Consider the following 20,967-nt stretch of genomic DNA (forward strand, 5'->3'; position numbering starts at 1 on the left):
TCCAAGCGCCTGTTAGGTCCGTACCAGGTTCTGCTGACCCACACTGTTTGAAGGAAGCAGAGATGGCCACTTGGATTCACGCCAGCCACTGCCGCCTCTTCACTAGAGAGCCCAGTAGCTGCCCCTAATCCAGCCCCATAATTACTCTGAGGTGTTCAGAGCGTTCCTGTGTGGCCACCATTGGAGCCGTTGCCTTTACCATCTTGTGCCTCCCCTTGTGGTTGTCCCTTTGGGGAGACCCTGTCCATGCGTCTCCCACCAAAGATGAAAACACAAAACACTCAGGGGAGCTGCATAGTTTGTGGATTATTGCCCCATACCACTCCTTCTAACGGCTTGCTGATTCCTTATCACGCCTTAGTACACGTTTCCACTTCCGTTTTCCTACTGTGGAAAAGCAATCACACTCAGCCTTTTCACTGGAAAAGCAACCACACTCAACCTTTTCACTGGAAAAGAAATCAGACTCAGACTGTGAATCTTACCCCTGGAGTAAGAATGTAACGGAAGTTATTATGTTCTTCGTGATCCTCACACCTTTACTGCACCGACTAATGTGCTCAATCTCGATCAGTGTACATGTAAAAAAAAAAAAAAAAAAAAAAAAGGTCTCAACCTCTCTGTTAACCCTTCTGTCTGTATTACTCGTCAAGACCCCAAAGGCGCATATTTGGGTACCACTGCAGGATGTAATATCCCTCTTAATGCCTCCTGCTCTTTCTTTCTTCCTTCTATGATAAATTTGCTGTTAATTGGAATTGTGCTACTGAATTTTTTTTCTCGTGTTCTTCCTTGCACCAGAGCTCGGGTTCAGCACCTAGAGAATCAAACTGTTCAATATCAACTCCTTTCCATGACTTCCCCTGTTATTAAGAATTGTAAGAATCCAGCAGCGACAGTGATGATGAAGAAGACTATAATCCGTAAATATTGACATGCTGTACCTTTTATGAAGTTTTGACTTGAAGTGGTTACACATTGTCATTGTAATTACGGATGTTTGGTTTGCTGTGACTGCACACACATTTAAGAAAATTTCCCAAGTATCATATGGTGTGATTAACATGTAATCAAAAGGCAGGAATGTTATGGAAAATTTTACTCCATTTGTACTACGAAGGTCTCACAACACACACAACATAACATGTCTGAGCATTAATGAAACTTAAAGGCGTTTTCTATTTTAATAAAACAGACTCATTTTCTTTTCTTTTTTCTTTCTTGCTTGAGCAAAAGGTCTCAACAATTGCAGAAAAACCTCTAAAAGGGAGTGAGCTCATACAGAAAAGCGCAAGTGTGCATACAGGTGGAAAGACTTTTGTTTATAATGTAAATCAGTTAAGCACAGAACAGTGGGATCTAAAATGTAAACTTTTATTCTCTGTTGAAAGACGCTGTCCAAGCAGCTCCAATGTGCAAAAAGTGCGCTCTGATATATGTATGGGTATATGGATGACTTTTTGGACTCTTTCTGTGCTCCGGAATCTTAGGGTTTACAAATTAAGCACTAGCCCAGGGTCTTTTGAAGATTCGCCTGTAATTTTTCTGAGACAAGCCAAGTGAACAGCTGATGAAACAACTGGTTTGCATAACCAAAGAATCTCTGCCACCACTGTCAGAAACTTAGGGGGAACTGTGTGATGCAAATGGTGGTCACAACAGAGATTGGAAGGTTTTCTTTGTCTCCTTGCTAAGATAAAACTGCATATTTTAGAGTGGCTTTTTATTCTGACCAGCCTTGGGCACAATCTGATCCTGAACGCCTCCAAAACTAAGAAGTTAGTCATTGATTTTAGATGGGAAAAGCTACCCCATTCTCCTATTGTCATAAAAGGCGAGGTTGTTGAGATGATGAAGAGTTTTTTATTTCTTGGTGTCACTTGGTTCAGATTACCTCAGCTGGCACTTAAACACCAGTGAGATTGTTAAAAAGTCCCAACCGCATCTCCTCCTAAGGATATTAAAAGAATTTACATTAAACGGTCACATCCTACAATAAATAATCAATAAATAGGCATTTTTTTGTACATAGAGAAAGTCTTAGATCTTTGGTTTCAATGTGTGAAAAATTGGAGCCAAAACAAAAGTGTTGCATTTGGATTTTTGTTCAGTGTAGATACAGTAGTTCAACCTGGATCCAAAAATTGTCCAATATTGCCTTTGGAATGTAGGTGGCACCAGAGACCCATGCAGTTATGAAATGGATTCGATCACTGCCTTTCGTTCAGTCTGCCAGCCTTCATGGCGGGGAGCTGGTAGTCTCTTATCCCTTTGACTTCTCAAGACACCTGCACGAGGAGAGAATGTTCTCCCCCACTCCAGATGAGCAGGTACGGAGGGAAAATGGATGGCTAAGTTTATCGAGAGAAATATTAATGGTTACTGTGCTGGTTAAACTGTGCAGGTATATTCTAACTGCTCTCGCCATATTAAGTATTACAATCTTCCCAAACTAGGTCTTTAAGCAGCTGGCACGCACCTACGCAGATTCCCATGACACCATGTCTAACAATGACACAGGGAGGTGTGGAGCCTCTTTTTACCGAACTAGGGGCACAATCAATGGGGCATTGTGGTAGTTTCGCTGGTGGTAAGATATAATCAATTTTAAGCTAGTGAGGACCATCACATTTTTGCTTGTGATATTTCTCATTAGTACACATTTGTTAATTTGTCTTCCTTGCAGGTATGTCAGACTTCAACTACTTGCACACTAATTGTCTGGAGGTCACCGTGGAGCTCGGCTGTGATAAATTCCCCTCAGAAGCAGAGCTTTACCCAGAATGGAAAAGAAATAAGGAAGCTCTACTCAGTTTTTTTAACCCAAATTGTCGGGAGCACGTTCTCTACGCTGCCATCACCCTGCTCGCCAAACCGGAAGTCCCCCATTAGCTGAGTTGTTGTTCAGTATCCAACCACAACAACCAGCGTGTTTCTGGTCATGGTCCATGTTCTCCTGCGACTCTCTAAAGTAAACAAACAAACACACAAAAGAAAAACCGTTAAAATTCCTATAGTACAATGTAAATAGCAGTTAACAATGCACACATACACCTGTAATTAATTCTTTAGCTTGACACTTACTGTATTGTATTTTCTTCAGGACCAGCTGAAACATGTAGACAACAGATTAAAGATAAGTCTGAGGTCAACTGGGTCAACTTTGTAATGTAGCAAGGTGCATCCACTGGAGCCTCTCAGCCAAGCTAATAAATACAACAGAGACAGTCAGACAGACATCAATGAGGTTGTATAAAAACGTTATTGGTATTAAATTAATCTTGATTGTTGTCTCAGCCTTGATAATTTGCAGAAATAGGCTGGACACAACTATGTTTCATAATTAAGTCGTTTTCGAAAACAAAAGCGGCAGTCCTGATGACGTCATGTCATACCTACGTATAAGGTTTGTAATAAAGCAAACCGTTTATAAATCCGTCATGGAGTTAACAGTATTTTTGTTTTCAGCTTATCACCCACCTTCCATCTGCTCCCATGGAGCGCAGCACGTCAGCTGCCTGACCCAAGAGGGGCCGCTGTGTTGCTACACCGGAGAATCCCGCATGCATTTATAACTCCAACCCCCGCAAGCCACGTTTCTTCCTCTCTTACGACACACACACGCGTGCGAGCACACACGCACGCACAAAAGTAACAGTGAAATACAATAGGCGCTCATGCGCATGCAGTTGATCCTGATACGTATTTTCTCCAGTTCAGGGATGCTCCGAGAGGAGAAAGGAAGAGGTTTTCAACTTCCCGTCGTTGTCATTCTGCCGCTAGAACAATAAAGTTGCAGCTTTTGCAGCAAACTGCCACATCACAGTCGTGCCAGTTTAGTTGCTGTTCTCAAACATGCATTTGGGTTATGGAATTTCTGTGCTGTTTCTTTTTCTAACCTATAGTTGTTTGTGCGCTTCGCAGCAGACTTGTCAGCCGGGAGACGTGTTGTTAGGTAAGACCCATTTAAACAATGGTTTAGAGAAAATGCTTTACTACAAGCACGAAACTTCAGCTACAATGCAGGAGTGGGGGGCGTCTCACAAGCTGTTCAGAAAATTGAAGGTATTGTCGTAAGCTATACTATAAGCAATATGTCTACTGTGGACATTAGACTCAGAACAATAAAGTAACCTTTTTTCAGCACTCATTTAAAGACAAACCCATGGCCGCAAAGGCACCCTGGTTTTAACATTAAATAGATAATTATGTAACGTTTAGCCAAGTAGAGCTATTCCTCTAATCTAGGCTAAATGCTACAAATAAACCATGTCATTTTTTACCCTGGCCTCAAAAAGCTCCAGTATCACCTGTTTTTGTGGAACGTCAACAGTTTTGTCCTCTTGGCATAAACATTTAAATGAAGGCTCAGCTTTGGCTTGTCTATTGATGTGAAGGTGTCCATCTTACTGTTTGAAATTGATACTCAATAGTTTTATGCGTTCTCATGTGTGTTTGTTTGACTTGTTTTATCTCACAGGGAGATGCAGAACCAGTGTGTTAGAAGAAAAACGTAGGTGGCTAAGTAATTTCAACCTTTTCAGAATGTTCTTTTTATATGCTGTTCATTTTGAAAGGAGATGGTTTTTTCAGGCCTTTACTTGACCTAAAAAGAAAAATCAAATACCATTTGATATTTTATGCTTTCCCTGTGTGTCCTTGTTTTGTATGGGATGATTTAGCGAAATCATGAAGTTATATAGTTTTATATACCAATATATATATGATATACCCATGAAGCTACCAAACCTAGATTTTTTTTGTTTGCATTTTGTTTTATGGCTTATAGTGTCACCATAGGCATATGTAATTAACAGTTACAGGTTTTGCTTAAAAGTCAGTCAAAGATGTAGCCTTTGAATTGACCCCAGGGACAAATAACCCTTTGTAACATTTCTTTTGATTTAATTGAAAAAAATAAAAAATAAATAAACAAACAAAACAAGTTCAATTGCGAACTTAAACCGACCTAACAAAAGTCTTGTCATTTCTAACTTATGGGCCTAGATAAATTCAATTTAGAATGAACTGCTACCATACTGTGTCTTTTGTCTCCTACAGCTACCTGTGCAGAGCTGAATCTGGGTTACTGTAATGATATGGAATACTCTAGGTGGGTTGTAGAGTTTGGTTTGTGGGCAGGGCATTCAGTGCCAAGTAAAACTAACATACTGACATTTTAAGCTGTTTATTAATTTAAACATGTCTGTCTTATTTTAATGGCTCATGTTTACTATTATCTTTAAACAACTGTGAAATTGCTGCCACCCCCAGAACCATGTACCCGAATATCCTTGGCCACAGGAGTCATTCTGAGGCAGAGTCAGGGGCAGAATACCTTCTCCTAAGTGTCATCCATGGCCTGCTAAATGGGGAGTGCTCCCCAGAGATTCGTCTTGTAGGCTGCTCGGTACTCGCTTCACCATGTCAGGATGACAAGATGATCAAACCCTGCCGCAGTACGTGTGAAGCACTGAGGAAGGACTGTTTCCATGCCTTTGAAGCTATTGAGATGGCTTGGCCCTACTTCCTGGACTGTGACCGCTTCTTTGCCAGTGACCAGGAGGGCTGCTTTGATCCATTAGTAAGGCTGAAAGGTAAAAGTTACACTGTGTTGCACACTTCAGACCAATAGGCATGCTTAGTGCTCCTTCAAAAAAAAAAATCCCCTCTGTTACTCTCTTGTTTTCTAGCCAGACAGGAGCTAGCATTGTCAAGCCTCTCTCCGGATGAACCCACCACAATAATCCAGTTCACCTACACCTCCAACACCCAGATGTTCAGTTTATTGAAGAGAACAGCTGCCAAGTGCTCCCACGTCTCTAATGTCTACAGTATTGGACGCAGCGTAGAAGGCAGGGATCTCTTGGTTATTGAGTTCTCAAACAACCCAGGACACCACGAGTTATGTAAGTAATGATAAGCAGTGTTATGGGATCATTTTTGTGCTGTAGTATATGTAGTTTCTGGTTACATTTTGTGATTTTTTTGATGTTCTTACTCTTAATTCACTGATACAGTGAATATATTCTTATATCCTACCAATGACCATATTCTCACCCTATTATGTCAATATGATGATCAATCGTTATTAGCAGTCCCTTAAACATCCAGCAGACCCTTGAGCAACATTAGAATTTATTTGGAGTCTAATTAATTTAGATCTAACATGTTATCTTTTTAGTTTCCTTTGAATGATCTACATTTCTTCTGCCAAATATCTTATTACTTTGCTACGTGATTAAGTGTGCTGATGTTATGTACATTGTATATTTGTATTTAAAAAAGAATCTAGTCCTGGGCATGGAAGCCAAAGGAAAAAAATCTCTGAAAGACATTGTAAACTTATTTATATCTGTTTTCAACGTACAACCATTATTAAGACTGAGTTAAAGACATGACAGTGGTCATAGACTTGTTAAGTTTAACCAAGGGCACACAAAAAAAGGAAGACAAATTTTGATAACAAAAAAAGTGGATTGTGCAGCACGTGACTACTTGCAAACATGGTCAAGTTAGTCAGCAGAGAAGCATATTTTACAAATTAAGAGCAATGTCCAAAATATTACTATAAGGTACAAGTTAAAAAAAGGTGGTTAAGGATGCTATCAACTCAGTAAAGTCCTTGAAATTTATTGTGAATAATTCAACATCAGAAATACTTAATCCATAGAGGGAAATTAAGTTATTTCAGCTGCTCTTAGACAAACCAAAGCAATAAGATCCCTCTATCAGGGTCTGCATGATTCGGGATGTCAGTGCCAGCCAGTCTGTAGTCCATGGAGCCAATGGTACAGGAATGAGGTAGGACATCTTTATCAGCACATTGAACTTTACCATGCCAAAGTACACCTTCTAAGCGTGTCAGGGCTGAGGAAGTGTACCCTGCTTGAGCACAGATCATGGCGCACACACTTCTTAAGTGCACTAGACCTTAGTGATGAAGCGTGCTTGGCCTCACTCGACTTGAGTGAGCTATAGGCCCTGACACACCAAGGAGATTGTCGGGCTAGATTTTACATTTTCACCATTTTATCAGAAATGAGTCTCAATTATATATATATATATATATATATATATATAGTTTAGAACGGCTTTGTGGTTCTTTAATGGTTAGGATTGGAGCACTACAGACGACTCCGGTCAGAGAATCTTTTTTTTTTTTTTTAAGATTTATTTTTGGCCTTTTTGCCTTTATTGATAGGAAAGTGGATAGGGTCGGAAAGGGGGAGAGAGTGGGGAGAGACATGCGGGAAAGTGGCCACAGGCCGGACGCGAACCCGGGCCGCCCGCGCGAGGAGTAAAGCCTCGCAACATGGTACACGCGCTGTCGCTGCCGCTGAGCTATCGGCGCCCCCTGGTCAGAGAATCTTTCTTCAACTTTATTTGTAGCAGCAGGGATTATACAGGTTTCCACGTCTGTATGTGTGTGTGGTCTGGATACAAAGGAAACAAAAGAAAATAAAGTAATTTACATTAATATAGCACTCAAAAAACCTCACTTTAATTCCTTGCATTTAACAATAATAGTAAATGCACTGCACTCAAACATAGTGAAATACAACATAAATACACTAGGTATTTAAATACACATTTTGAAAGGCTAATTATTCAACATAAGAATCATGACGCCAAATTAGCATGGTGCAGCCTCATACAAAGTAGCTAGTTGGTCACGCATCACAAACAGGATAAAACATTTGACTTTAGCGATGAAAACCTAAATATCCACACCATCATGCTTCTCAAATGTGCAACAATAAACTCACCGGGGGGTTTCATAAATGCAAAGAGAAGAGAGTCATTTCATCTGAGTGCGCACAGAACAGCGTACTCACAGCATTCACCATACAAGTGATGGTGCGTTCAAGAGCACCTCGGAATCTTGTGCAACTTTTTGGCTAAGACAAAAGGCAACATGTGCCTTCATTGCCACTAGTTCTTTGCTGTGTCCTTGGTTTGTCAGGGCCTAGGAAGCACAATGTGGAAGTGACAGGAGGGGGATAGAGTTGTCAACTATAAGAGAGCTATCAGACTCGGAGCTAGAGGACCATGGGTAAGTAGGATCTTCACCGTAGGATTTTGAGGAGGTAGAGTAGGGAGCAGTGGAGTAGACTGGCTGAAATCTGCTTAAGTAGTCTATAGATTCAGGTAATTTTCCTTCTCCACACTGCCTTCAACCCCTCTACCATTAGTTGCCCCTCCCCTAGGAGAACAACCTCTGGAAAAGGCTTATTTTGCCTGTTTTTTTTAAACACAAAATTACAAATAACAGACTTCCTGTTGGTTTTATGGCTGTTTTTTGTTTGTTTGATTGTGAATTTGGGTATAATACATACACATATCAAATTTTATAATACTGGATTAAACAGCTGTGGGAGCTGATTTTTTTAAATGTTATTTGTAGAAGGTGCCACTGAGCCATATTGTTAGATCTCAGGCCAAGTGAATGCTAATGTTGCTACAAGCTGCTAGATATAAAAAATGTACTGGTAAATGTACCATTACATATTCAAAAAGTGCTATTGGCTAACATGTTTGCTTCATTCTGAAATAGTGGAGCCAGAGATCAAGTTGGTGGGCAATATGCATGGCAATGAGGTGCTGGGACGCCAACTGCTCATCTACCTGGTCCAGTATTTGTGTTCAGAATACATTCTGGGGAACCATCGAATTCAGACCATTATCAACACTACCCGCATCCATATTCTGGCCTCCATGAATCCAGATGGCTATGAGCTGGCTGCTTCAGAGGTAGAAGATAACAATGACCCGGAGATCAGGAACCAGGAAGTAAATACTGTCAACATGTGAAAAAAAAAAAACTGCCATTATCCATTTTCAATCCACTGTCCGTTATGTCTGTAATGCTTCGGAATTGGATTGATGTACTGTGCTAGAGGAAAACTTTGCCAATGCATAATTTTATTTTACAATATTATATCGGGCTTGTGAAATGGGACACCATTGAGCAACATTACGACAATGTTGTAGTCGCCTTTTTTTAGATGAATGAACAAACAAAAATGTAAAAAAAAAAAACATCTTTTAGTTAGCTAAACATTTAAACGTATGATACATGTGTTATTGATAAATGTGTAGTTTAATAGTTTTATTTTATTAAGGATACATATGTAGATAAATAAGCCTGAGACTGTGGGAAATTTAAATTTGAGCTTTTCTTTACACAGTGTAGCAATATCGACACAGTACGTAAAGTATTTGTCAAAATTTTAATCTTATGCAATTGTTGTTCAAATCAAAAAGCCCTGATTTGAACACAACAAATTGGGCAAGACACTTAACCCCAAATATCTCCCCCTGCTGCGTCTGGGGCGTATGAATGTGCGTGAATAGAATTAATTACTGGATGGTCCACATAACCAGCCATCAGTGGGGATGGGTGTGAATGGGTAGGTGTGATCTGCGGTGTAAAAAGCGCTTTGAGTAGTCGGAAGACTAGAAAAGCGCTATACAAGCTCAAGTCCATTTACCATTCTATTAATTTGTGTGAAAACTTGTCATTCTACTTTTCTATGTGGATATATGGCCATGTTAACAAGATAAATAATGACTGTGTTTTCCTTCATACAATATTTTTTAAATATTCATATAATTTTGCTACCATTAGAATCTTTATTTTCAATAATTTCATTGATTTCATTGGTCCAACTTTCAAGACATTTTTAATACTCATAGTTGTGTTTGGATCCACTTGTTTCAGGGTCACTTGTTGAACAGTTGGACCAATGGAAGGACCAATGCCCAGAATATTGACCTTAACCGCAATTTTCCAGACCTCACCTCCATTTTTTACCGGAACCGCCGCAGCAGGCAGTACCGTATTGACCATATACCAATTCCTGATGAATACTGGTTTGGCAAGGTAAGAGGATAATTTGCATGAATCTTATCCACATCGGCCTACACTAAACTTATTGAATCCAACATATGAATCTCCAATTTTCAATTACCACAAAACACTTATGTGTCTCAACTTCTGTGAATTGGCATGCTGACTGCTGGGAATCTCTTGTTTCTCTGCTTGTATGCATTTTTAAATATAAAAAAAGAAGAGAAGAGCACATGAAACAGGAGTTTTATGCACTTAAAGACAGCTCAGAGATTTTGCCAAAAACAGCAAGAAACATGTTTTTAATGTTATTCTCTGCTGTGCTGCTGTGATAGTTGCGTAGAACAGTGAGTGTGATAATGAAATAGTTGCTGTATGTGTAGTGACACTGGAAGTAGGCAGCACCCCCTAAATCAGGCACAATTAAAACCATCAGGTCAACAATTAAACTTACTAATAATTTCTGCGGAATTATAGGCTGTCAACTCTCAGCTGGTTAGAGCTTTCATATCGTTACACACACATCTAAGTGTTGCAGTGAGGTTTTCAATATAATCAAAGAAACCAAATACGTTTGAACATCCTGTCAGACAGAGCAGCATTTTATTATTATAGTAATCATTGCTGTTCGGACTTCTTCATTTTTTAGCCCTCCGAAAAGACTTATCAGGAAGCACACAATGTCATAACTCATGTTTTGTCCTTAATTTTATTTTAAATTAAATAACCACAGGTCATAAATCTGAAATACAACAAACAAATATTATTCAAATAATATAATAATGAAATCAAAGAAGCCTGCAAAGTCGTTAAAAATGTAGTAAATCTGGCTTAAACAATATAAACTACATTTCCCAGATTGCCTAACACCAGAGGAGCATGCGCACAGCGACTCTACCGTCCCTGGTTGCTATGGACGCCTTTGTTATGGACACTGTCACCGAACCCATGCCACCCGTGCTTCTTCCAAGTGATTTACACGCACACACGCAACATAATGACGCGGCACTACACCATGAATCACCAAACCAAACCACCACCATCACCACCACCACCAGAAACCAGCAGATTGCTCGAAACAACCATACTCCCGCAAGTGGCTAATACTGATAGCCTACTGCTACACAGCTTCCGCGTCGCCGAGCGATCGCGTCTCATGAGCTCCAGGCTAACAATCTACTCTCGACCCTCTCGACCAGGTAACACAGACACATTGATGTACAGTGCATACACATATAAGTGACTTTAACAGGTTATTGGGCAGTGTGAGTAGTAGCAGTTGCATACCAACGGGCTATCCTGAATTTCCCTCGGGATCAATAAAGTATCTATCCATCTATCCATCTATCCATCCATCTATCCATTGTTATGGAAAATTTTACTCCATGTGTACTACGAAGGTCTCATAGAATCTGTCATATGAAATGTATCTGAAATGTCTTAGAATACTACATGCACAGCATATTGGGTGTTTTGTTTCCCATCAGTTTGTTCCCTTTATTCTGTTTCTCACACTCTGTACATGTGGGAAGAGTCACCCAGGCTCTTTCTCACTGGACTCCATCTCCTTCTTAGCCTTGGGAGATGGTAAATAGTCATGTTGTCTCTTTTCTCACACTAGGGGATAGATTGTGCCCTGCCAGGTGGGCAGTGTCTCTATGTGGCGTGATGGGGGAGTGATCTGTGTAATGTGATGGAAATGTATAAGTTTTCATGTTTGCCTTTTCTCGGGGCCTCTTTCTCTCCTCACCGTGTGAGAGAGGGGTCTTCGAACGCTTATCTTGCCTTCGAATAAATGTTCGTTGAGACCAGATCGATCTTGGGCTTCCTTTTTGAATAGATCTTCTCACTCTTTATTTTCACTCTTTGGTAATGGAAAAAATTCCACAACAATTTGGCGTTGTCGGCAGGATCCAGCGAGCAGCTACACGAGGGGAACGGGAGAACGGTGCTTGGCCAGCCTGAGGAAAAAAAACTCAGTCCACCTGTTTGAACAGGGGAGCCGGAATCTCGTTTCCTGCGTCTACGGCCGCCTGGATCCAACGGACTTGATCCGAGAGAATACTGGGTGAGATACTATTCAAATCATAATTATGGACTTTCTGGGAAAGGGAAGACGGGTGTTTTTATGATTTCAAGCACTATAAAGAGAGAAAATCAGGGACTTTCCAAGAAAAGATCAGTGCTCTTATGATTTCAAGCACAATAAAATCTGAAATCCGGAGATTTTCCAGGGGGAAAATTGAGTGTTCTTATGATTTACATGCACTATAAAGAATAGAAATCAAGGATTTTTCTTGGAGACTCAGTGTTCTTATGATTTCGAGCACTAAAAAATATAAAAGGAATCAAGACTTCCCAGTGGGAAATTCAAGGTGCTCTTAGTATTTCAAACTTTATGAAGCTAGGAGCTCTGGATTTTCTCCGGGGGACTCAGTGCTCTTATGATTCGAGCACTATAAAAGTGAAGAATCAGGGGACTTTCCAGGGATGTTCAAAGTGTGAGAATATCCTCGTGGCAAGCCAGTGCCCTTAGCATTTCGGCACTATAAAGTTAGGAAAGCCAGCAAGAGACGTCTTGACTGTAACAGGGGGGTCCGGATCCACAAAGTGTCAAGTGCCTTTCCCCGACAGTCCATTGTGTAATATTATGATATAAAAGAAAAAAGAAAAAGAGAAAACAGGAAAAAAGGGAAAAAACAAACAAACAACAAAAAAACAAATACGGTGAAAAATGTTTCGAATGTCTGAATGAGTGGATGATTGAATATGGATTTCCAGAATGAGTTTCGTTGAACTTAAATCAGTTATAATAATAGTAATAATAATAATAATAATAATAATAATATAAATAAAGACAGTATAAATAAAAGAAAAAGGTAAAGGTGAAAGTTAAGGATTTGAAAAGATATGGGAGTCATAGCAAATGCATGACAATGTGGAAAACTGCAGTGAGACTCTCGCTGCAAAAGAGAGAGAGGAAAAAAGGTCATGTAAAAGAATGGCAGAGGGAAGAGTTTAAGGTGGAGATGTAACTGGAAGAAAAAACCAGTTCAGCCCACCTCCATATAGGTCTAGTGATACCTCACGCCTGTCTCCTTATATGCCCCATTGCAGGCACCATTGCAGGCCCTCAGGGTGACGGACTCGGACCTGGACTCCTACCCTCCCATGCCGCCGTCCCTGCCACCACTGGAACCAGACCAGCCGGAACCAGATGACCAGCCTCCTCCCATGGTCAACAGGGCCCAGCTGACGGTTCTCCAACATCGCAACGTTATGACAGCCCTAACATTGCCAGCTCCAGACCAAAGAGCAAAGCATCCAGATGGGAATAACACAGACACTGGAATACAAAGCTGCTGTTGCTACTCTGACCCGAGACCTGAGAGACGAATTCTTCAGAAACACTGATACCAGCGCTATCAGGAGTGTTATGCAGCGCCCAGAGAAGCAAGCTGCTGATTTCCTGCATTGCCTGACGGAAGCCTTTAACCGTCACTCAGGCCTCCTCTGAAACCACATTATGGATTATGGATGTTGCAAGGCAGACATGGCGTCATGGTGTACGGTATGGAGAGCTCCAAAGACACGTTTTACACGCTCAGGACGTGGTGAATGAGCGAGAAGGGCGCAGAAAAGAAAAGAGAGACACTGTTGCATAAGCTGCTGCCCGTTTCCAGGGCCTGTCCCAAAGACACGGATGCGAAGGGGGCCGAGCCCTTGACTGACATTCTGACGTGTACCATTACTGCTGGCAACCTGACCGTTGAAGGGACGATTGCCCGCAGCGAGGAGGAGCTGAAGGAGGAGCCACCGGTGGGGACGGACGGGAGGTTGGGACTCCAGGTGCAGACGTCAACCCAGTTGCTGAGGGTCCTGCCCAGGGGCGTGAGATACCACACACACACACACACACACTGCTACACTCTGTTGAAACGGCGCCTGCTTCTACTGATTCACATAGGTTACACACACAGGAGGCATTAACACACTTAGAGTTACAAACACAACCCCTGCCAGAAATATTTTTATTTACTTATTTTTTAGAAACATATTTACTTATTTTTAGAAATGTGTTTATTTACTTATTTTTTAGAAACTTGTGTTTATTCACTTATGTTTTAGGAACTTTTGTTTATTTACTTATTTTGGGTATTTATGTTATTTTGATTCTCCCGCATTTCAAAACGAACCTGTGTTTTTACAATAGAAATTTTGGGGAAACTGGTTAAATTTATGGTTGATTTTGAGGCTACTCATTCTGTGATCATAGATCACAGATTTATTTTGTCTGCCCCAATTAGATATAGTGGCAGATAGATTTATTCTATATCTGCCTCTGGGGAAACCATTAGAGAAAGGGTTTCTAATCTAAAGATGCGTCATTCATTTCTGGTTTTTCATCATGGACCTAATGATGATGATGATCCTGGCACGTGTTACAGCTGTACAATGGGCCCCATTTGAACTGAAATATATCTATGAGTTGAGACTACAGTTAGGACAATCGACCCAGCAACTTGTTAAAATGACAAAAGAAAAGTTGCTCCTGACTCAGACTTCAAGCGACTTACTGACTTACACTGTACCTCTCATGCGTCTAACGACTTCGACCATGTTTATGGAAAACAATGGTACAAACAATCCTATGACAGACGGACTCTGACGTTGTTTTGGAGCGCCCACGTGGCTGCTATCTGTGTGTCCTTGATGGAGCCTCAGGAAGAGTTGTTTAGAGTTTACAGTTTCTCTCTGCATGTTTCTTCCTGAAGCTGAGCGCTCCTTCGAGCTATTGTTTATATTTTAGCTATTTGTTATTTTTTAATGTTTATTTTGTAGAGAGAGAGCACAGTCTACTGAATTAAATTCCCTGGGTGTTAAACATACCTGACCAATAAAACTGATTCTGATTTTGACTAAAACAAGCCCTGTCTCAGTCGTCACATGCCTTGGGTCTTCCTGACCCCTCCTGTCCTGTTGTTGAAACGGTGGATGAAAAGGGAGGATTTCTCTCTTCTGTCTTGTTATAAATGTGTGGTGATAAACTCCGTTCGGTGGCCTACTTTTCATCCAAATTTGACCCTGTGGCTGTAGAACTTCCTGTTTTTTTTTTAGAGCTGTAGCAGCAGCTGCACGTGAAGCTGTTTTAGCTTCACGTGACATTTTTTGGCTCCGATCTTACAGTCCTTGTTTCTCGTAATGTTTATTATTTTTGCTTGATCAAAATGCATGACACTTGTCTGCTGCCAGGTGATTGCGCTATTCCACCATCTTGCTTGGCCTCCCCAATGTCACTATCAGGTCTGCACACCTCGTGCTGACCTCTCTGACCGACCCCTGATTAACCCTGACCTAATCCTGTTCATTGATGGTTTCTCCTCCTGCTCTGACATTGGACTGAAGAGGGTAGAATACGCTGTCTGCTCTAAAAACAATGTGTGGGCCTCTGGCTCACTGTCATCTTATTACTCTGCACAAACAGCAGAACTTGTGGCTTTAACTGAAGCTTGCAAATTAGCATCTAAAGCGGTCATGATCTACACTAACTCCCGTTATCCCTTCGGAGTAGTTCATGACGTTTGAAGCACTATGGAAACATCGCTCTTCTCTAAATCTGACTGTAAACATATTTTAAACTGTGGTTTGCATGTTTTTCCATGTGTGTCAAAGCATTTCCAACTAAACATGTTGACAGAAGTGCCGTCTCAAAAGCTCTTTTGACAGAGATCATTCTAAGTTGGGACATACCTAAACCTTAACTCCAGTGATAATGGCATCCATTTTATTAAGAAAGCCCGAACAAGAAGTAAGTGCTCCGTAGGGGTTCAAGCTAAAAACACTCTGTGCCTCCCATCTACAGTCAGGTGGTGCTGTGAGCATGAAAATGGCACTTTAAAAAGCAGATTGGCTGAATGTTGTGAAGATACCAAGTAATCCTAGACAAAAGCACTTCCGCTTGTTCTCATGTAAATGCGTACACGCACACGTGCACGCACCTCACTTAACTTTTATGAAATATTGTTTGAACATCTAGATAACACTGGAGGGGAAATCAGCACAAAACTAACTCCACAAAAATAACTAACATCTACTGCTTTATTAGAACGTAGCATGTTGAAATATTGCAAAAGTCTGTCACGGTCCCTTTCTGTCTCCACCAGGCGGTGAAAGCTGCACCACCCGTTCCAGCGGCCTCTGGACCGCTCTACACCTTCTGGCCAGGACAGTGGGTTGCTGTGAAGGACCACAGGCACCGCCACTGAAAGTCCAAGCGCCGGTTAGGTCCGAACCAGGTTCTGCTGACCCACACCGTTTGAAGGTCGCAGAGATGGCCACGTGGATTCACGCCAGCCACTGCCGCCTCTTCACTGGAGAGCCCAGTAGCTGCCCCGAATCCAGCCCCATAATTACTCTGAGGTGTTCAGAGCGTTCCTGTGTGGCCACCATTGGAGCTGTTGCCTTTACCATCTTGTGCCTCCCCTTGTGGGGGTCCCTTTGGGGAGACCCTGTCCATGCGTCTCCCACCAAAGGTGGAAACACGAAACACTCAGCAACCGCATAGTTTGTGGATTATTGCCCCATACCACTCCTTCTAACTGCTTGCTGATTCCCTATCCCGCCTCAGTACACGTTTCCACTTCTGTTTTCCTACTGTGGAAAAGCAATCACACTCAACCTTTTCACTGGAAAAGAAATCTGACTCAAACTTTTCACTGGAAAAGAAATCAGACTCAGACTGTGAATCTTCCCCCTGGAGGAAGAATGTAACGGAAGTTATTATGTTCTTCGTGATCCTCACACCTTTACTGCACCGACTAATGTTTTTTTTGTGTTCGATCTCGATCAGTGTACAAAAAAAAAAAAAAGGTCTCAACCTCTTTGTTAACCCTTCTGTCTGTATTACTTGTCAAGACCCCAAAAGCACATATTTGGGTACCAATGCGGGATGTAATATCCCTCTTAATGACTCCTGCTTTTTCTTTCTTTCTTCTATGATAAATTTGCTGTTTATTGGAATTGTGCTGCTGATTTTGTTTTTTTCTTTAGATAGAAATTTAGATAGATAGATAGATAGAAATTTTATTGATCCCAAGGGAAATTCAAGGCATGAATTTTGTCATGGTTTGGTTTTGTTTCTGGTTCTTCTAGTTTCATTCTGTCCTTAGTGTGTTTCCCTGTGTCCTTGTGTTCTTCTACGTTGTCTGTAGGCTTGTTTTCCTGTTACTTGTGTTTTCAGTTTCTTAGTTTGGTGTTTAATGTTTCCAAGTCTAGTCTTTAGTGTTTCCTGTTTTATTTTGTATATCTGGTTTTGGTTGTGGTGTCAGTGTCAGGTTGTACTTTGTACTTGTCCTCAGTGTTCTTTGTTCCTTGTGTTTCCCGCCTTAGTGATTACCCTGATGTTCCTCACCTGTCTCGTTAGTCTCACCTGGGTCTGATTACCCCATGTCTATTTAGTCTCTGTGTCTGCCTCAGTTTCTTGTCGGGTCATTGTCGTTGTCAGTGTCTTTCATATGTCGTCATCTCTGGTTGTTCCCTGTTTTCGTCTCCTGGTTTTTGGATTTTGGTTTTTTGAGACGTTTTGGATTTAGTTTTTGGTTTGCCTTTTTGTTAAATACATTAGTATATTCTGCACATGGGTCCTCCTCCCTGTTTCCTGCCTGCTCGAGCGCGACAAATTTCCCTATGTTATTCCTGCACCAGAGCTCGGGTTCAGCACCTAGAGAATCGAACTGTTCAATATCAACTCCTTTCAATGACTTCCCCTGTTATTAAGAATTGTAAGAATCCAGCAGCGACAGTGATGATGAAGAAGACTATAATCCGTAAATATTGATATGCTGTACCTTTATGAAGTTTTGACTTGAAGTGGTTACACATAGTCATTGGAATTACGGATGTTTGGTTTGCTGTGACTACACACACATTTAAGAAAATTTCCCAAGTATCATATGGTGTGATTAAGATGTAATCAAAAGGGAGGAATGTTATGGAAAATTTTACTCCATGTGTACTACGAAGGTCTCATAGAATCTGTCATATGAAATGTATCTGAAATGTCTTAGAATACTACATGCACAGCATATTGGGTGTTTTGTTTCCCATCAGTTTGTTCCCTTTATTCTGTTTCTCACACTCTGTACATGTGGGAAGAGTCACCCAGGCTCTTTCTCACTGGACTCCATCTCCTTCTTAGCCTTGGGAGATGGTAAATAGTCATGTTGTCTCTTTTCTCACACTAGGGGATAGATTGTGCCCTGCCAGGTGGGCAGTGTCTCTATGTGGCGTGATGGGGGAGTGATCTGTGTAATGTGATGGAAATGTATAAGTTTTCATGTTTGCCTTTTCTCGGGGCCTCTTTCTCTCCTCACCGTGTGAGAGAGGGGTCTTCGAACGCTTATCTTGCCTTCGAATAAATGTTCGTTGAGACCAGATCGATCTTGGGCTTCCTTTTTGAATAGATCTTCTCACTCTTTATTTTCACTCTTTGGTAATGGAAAAAATTCCACAACACCATCCATCCATCCATCCATCCGCTCCTGATGATGGATTGAGTGAAAGTGACTACCAGGTGCCATAATTAAAGTGTTTTACCGCAGCTGCGCATGCGCACACAACATAACATGTCTGAGCATTAATGAAACTTAAAGGCGTTTTCTATTTTAATAAAACACACTCATTTTCTTTTCTTTTTTCTTTCTTGCTTGAGCAAAAGGTCTCAACAATTGCAGAAAAACCTCTAAAAGGGAGTGAGCTCATACAGAAAAGCGCAAGTGTGCATACAGGTGGAGAGACTTTTGTTTATAATGTAAATCAGTTAAGCACAGAACAGTGGGATCTAAAATGTAAACTTATTCTCTGCTGAAAGACGCTGTCCAAGCAGCTCCAATGTGCAATAAGTGCGCTCTGATATATGTATGGGTATATGGATGACTTTTTGGACTCTTTCTGCGCTCTGGAATCTTAGGGTTTACAAATTAAGCACTAGCCCAGGGTCTTTTGAAGATTCGCCTGTAATTTTTCTGAGACAAGCCAAGTGAACAGCTGATGAAACAACTGGTTTGCATAACCAAAGAATCTCTGCCACCACTGTCAGAAACTTAGGGGGAACTGTGTGATGCAAATGGTGGTCACAACAGAGATTGGAAGGTTTTCTTTGTCTCCTTGCTAAGATAAAACTGCATATTTTAGAGTGGCTTTTTATTCTGACCAGCCTTGGGCACAATCTGATCCTGAACGCCTCCAAAACTAAGAAGTTAGTCATTGATTTTAGATGGGGAAAAGCTACCCCATTCTCCTATTATCATAAAAGGCGAGGTTGTTGAGATGATGAAGAGTTTTTTATTTCTTGGTGTCACTATTTCAGATTACCTCAGCTGGCACTTAAACACCAGTGACATTGTTAAAAAGTCCCAACCGCATCTCCTTCTAAGGATATTAAAAGAATTTACATTAAACGGTCACATCCTACAATAAATAATCAATAAATAGGCATTTTTTTGTACATAGAGAAAGTCTTAGATCTTTGGTTTCAATATGTGAAAAATTGGAGCCAAAACAAAAGTGTTGCATTTGGATTTTTGTTCAGTGTAGATACAGTAGTTCAACCTGGATCCAAAAATTGTCCAATATTGCCTTTGGAATGTAGGTGGCACCAGAGACCCATGCAGTTATGAAATGGATTCGATCACTGCCTTTCGTTCAGTCTGCCAGCCTTCATGGCGGGGAGCTGGTAGTCTCTTATCCCTTTGACTTCTCAAGACACCTGCACGAGGAGAGAATGTTCTCCCCCACTCCAGATGAGCAGGTACGGAGGGAAAATGGATGGCTAAGTTTATCGAGAGAAATATTAATGGTTACTGTGCTGGTTAAACTGTGCAGGTATATTCTAACTGCTCTCGCCATATTAAGTATTACAATCTTCCCAAACTAGGTCTTTAAGCAGCTGGCACGCACCTACGCAGATTCCCATGACACCATGTCTAACAATGAGACAGGGAGGTGTGGAGCCTCTTTTTACCGAACTAGGGGCATAATCAATGGGGCATTGTGGTATAGTTTCGCTGGTGGTAAGATATAATCAATTTTAAGCTAGTGAGGACCATCACATTTTTGCTTGTGATATTTCTCATTAGTACACATTTGTTAATTTGTCTTCCTTGCAGGTATGTCAGACTTCAACTACTTGCACACTAATTGTCTGGAGGTCACCGTGGAGCTCGGCTGTGATAAATTCCCCTCAGAAGCAGAGCTTTACCCAGAATGGAAAAGAAATAAGGAAGCTCTACTCAGTTTTTTTAACCCAAATTGTCGGGAGCACGTTCTCTACGCTGCCATCACCCTGCTCGCCAAACCGGAAGTCCCCCATTAGCTGAGTTGTTGTTCAGTATCCAACCACAACAACCAGCGTGTTTCTGGTCATGGTCCATGTTCTCCTGCGACTCTCTAAAGTAAACAAACAAACAAACAAAAGAAAAACCGTTAAAATTCCTATAGTACAATGTAAATAGCAGTTAACAATGCACACATACACCTGTAATTAATTCTTTAGCTTGACACTTACTGTATTGTATTTTCTTCAGGACCAGCTGAAACATGTAGACAACAGATTAAAGATAAGTCTGAGGTCAACTGAGTCAACTTTGTAATGTAACAAGGTGCATCCACTGGAGCCTCTCAGCCAAGCTAATAAATACAACAGAGACAGTCAGACAGACATCAATGAGGTTGTATAAAAACGTTATTGGTATTAAATTAATCTTGATTGTTGTCTCAGCCTTGATAATTTGCAGAAATAGGCTGGACACAACTATGTTTCATAATTAAGTCGTTTTCGAAAACAAAAGCGGCAGTCCTGATGACGTCATGTCATACCTACCTATAAGGTTTGTAATAAAGCAAACCGTTTATAAATCCGTCATGGAGTTAACAGTATTTTTGTTTTCAGCTTATCACCCACCTTCCATCTGCTCCCATGGAGCGCAGCACGTCAGCTGCATGACCCAAGAGGGGCCGCTGTGTTGCTACACCGGAGAATCCCGCATGCATTTATGACTCCAACCCCCGCAAGCCACGTTTCTTCCTCTCTTACGACACACACACGCGTGCGAGCA

General features: G+C 41.1%; 1 protein-coding gene and 1 long non-coding RNA gene across 2 annotated transcripts; one reads left to right on the top strand and one right to left on the bottom strand.

The window, feature by feature from the left end:
• Positions 1 to 563: 563 nt before the first annotated feature.
• On the bottom strand, positions 564 to 1,114 carry LOC306819636. The gene is made up of 2 exons (XR_013778585.1): positions 898 to 1,114; positions 564 to 731 (listed from the first exon to the last, which is right to left on the bottom strand). It is a non-coding gene; the product is annotated as an uncharacterized lncRNA (long non-coding RNA).
• Positions 1,115 to 3,624: 2,510 nt separating this feature from the next.
• On the top strand, positions 3,625 to 20,147 carry LOC306820336 (carboxypeptidase Z-like; the record flags this gene model as incomplete). Its single annotated transcript, XM_079338155.1, has 10 exons — positions 3,625 to 3,955; positions 4,481 to 4,513; positions 5,062 to 5,113; positions 5,275 to 5,597; positions 5,694 to 5,909; positions 8,558 to 8,793; positions 9,725 to 9,886; positions 19,503 to 19,661; positions 19,788 to 19,923; positions 20,020 to 20,147. Coding segments are annotated over exons 1-10 (1,545 nt in total), but the record flags the coding sequence as incomplete, so codon positions are not given.
• Positions 20,148 to 20,967: the final 820 nt, after the last annotated feature.

Source organism: Symphodus melops (genome assembly GCF_947650265.1).
Source record: "Symphodus melops genome assembly, chromosome: 2".
NCBI lineage: Eukaryota > Metazoa > Chordata > Actinopteri > Labriformes > Labridae > Symphodus > Symphodus melops.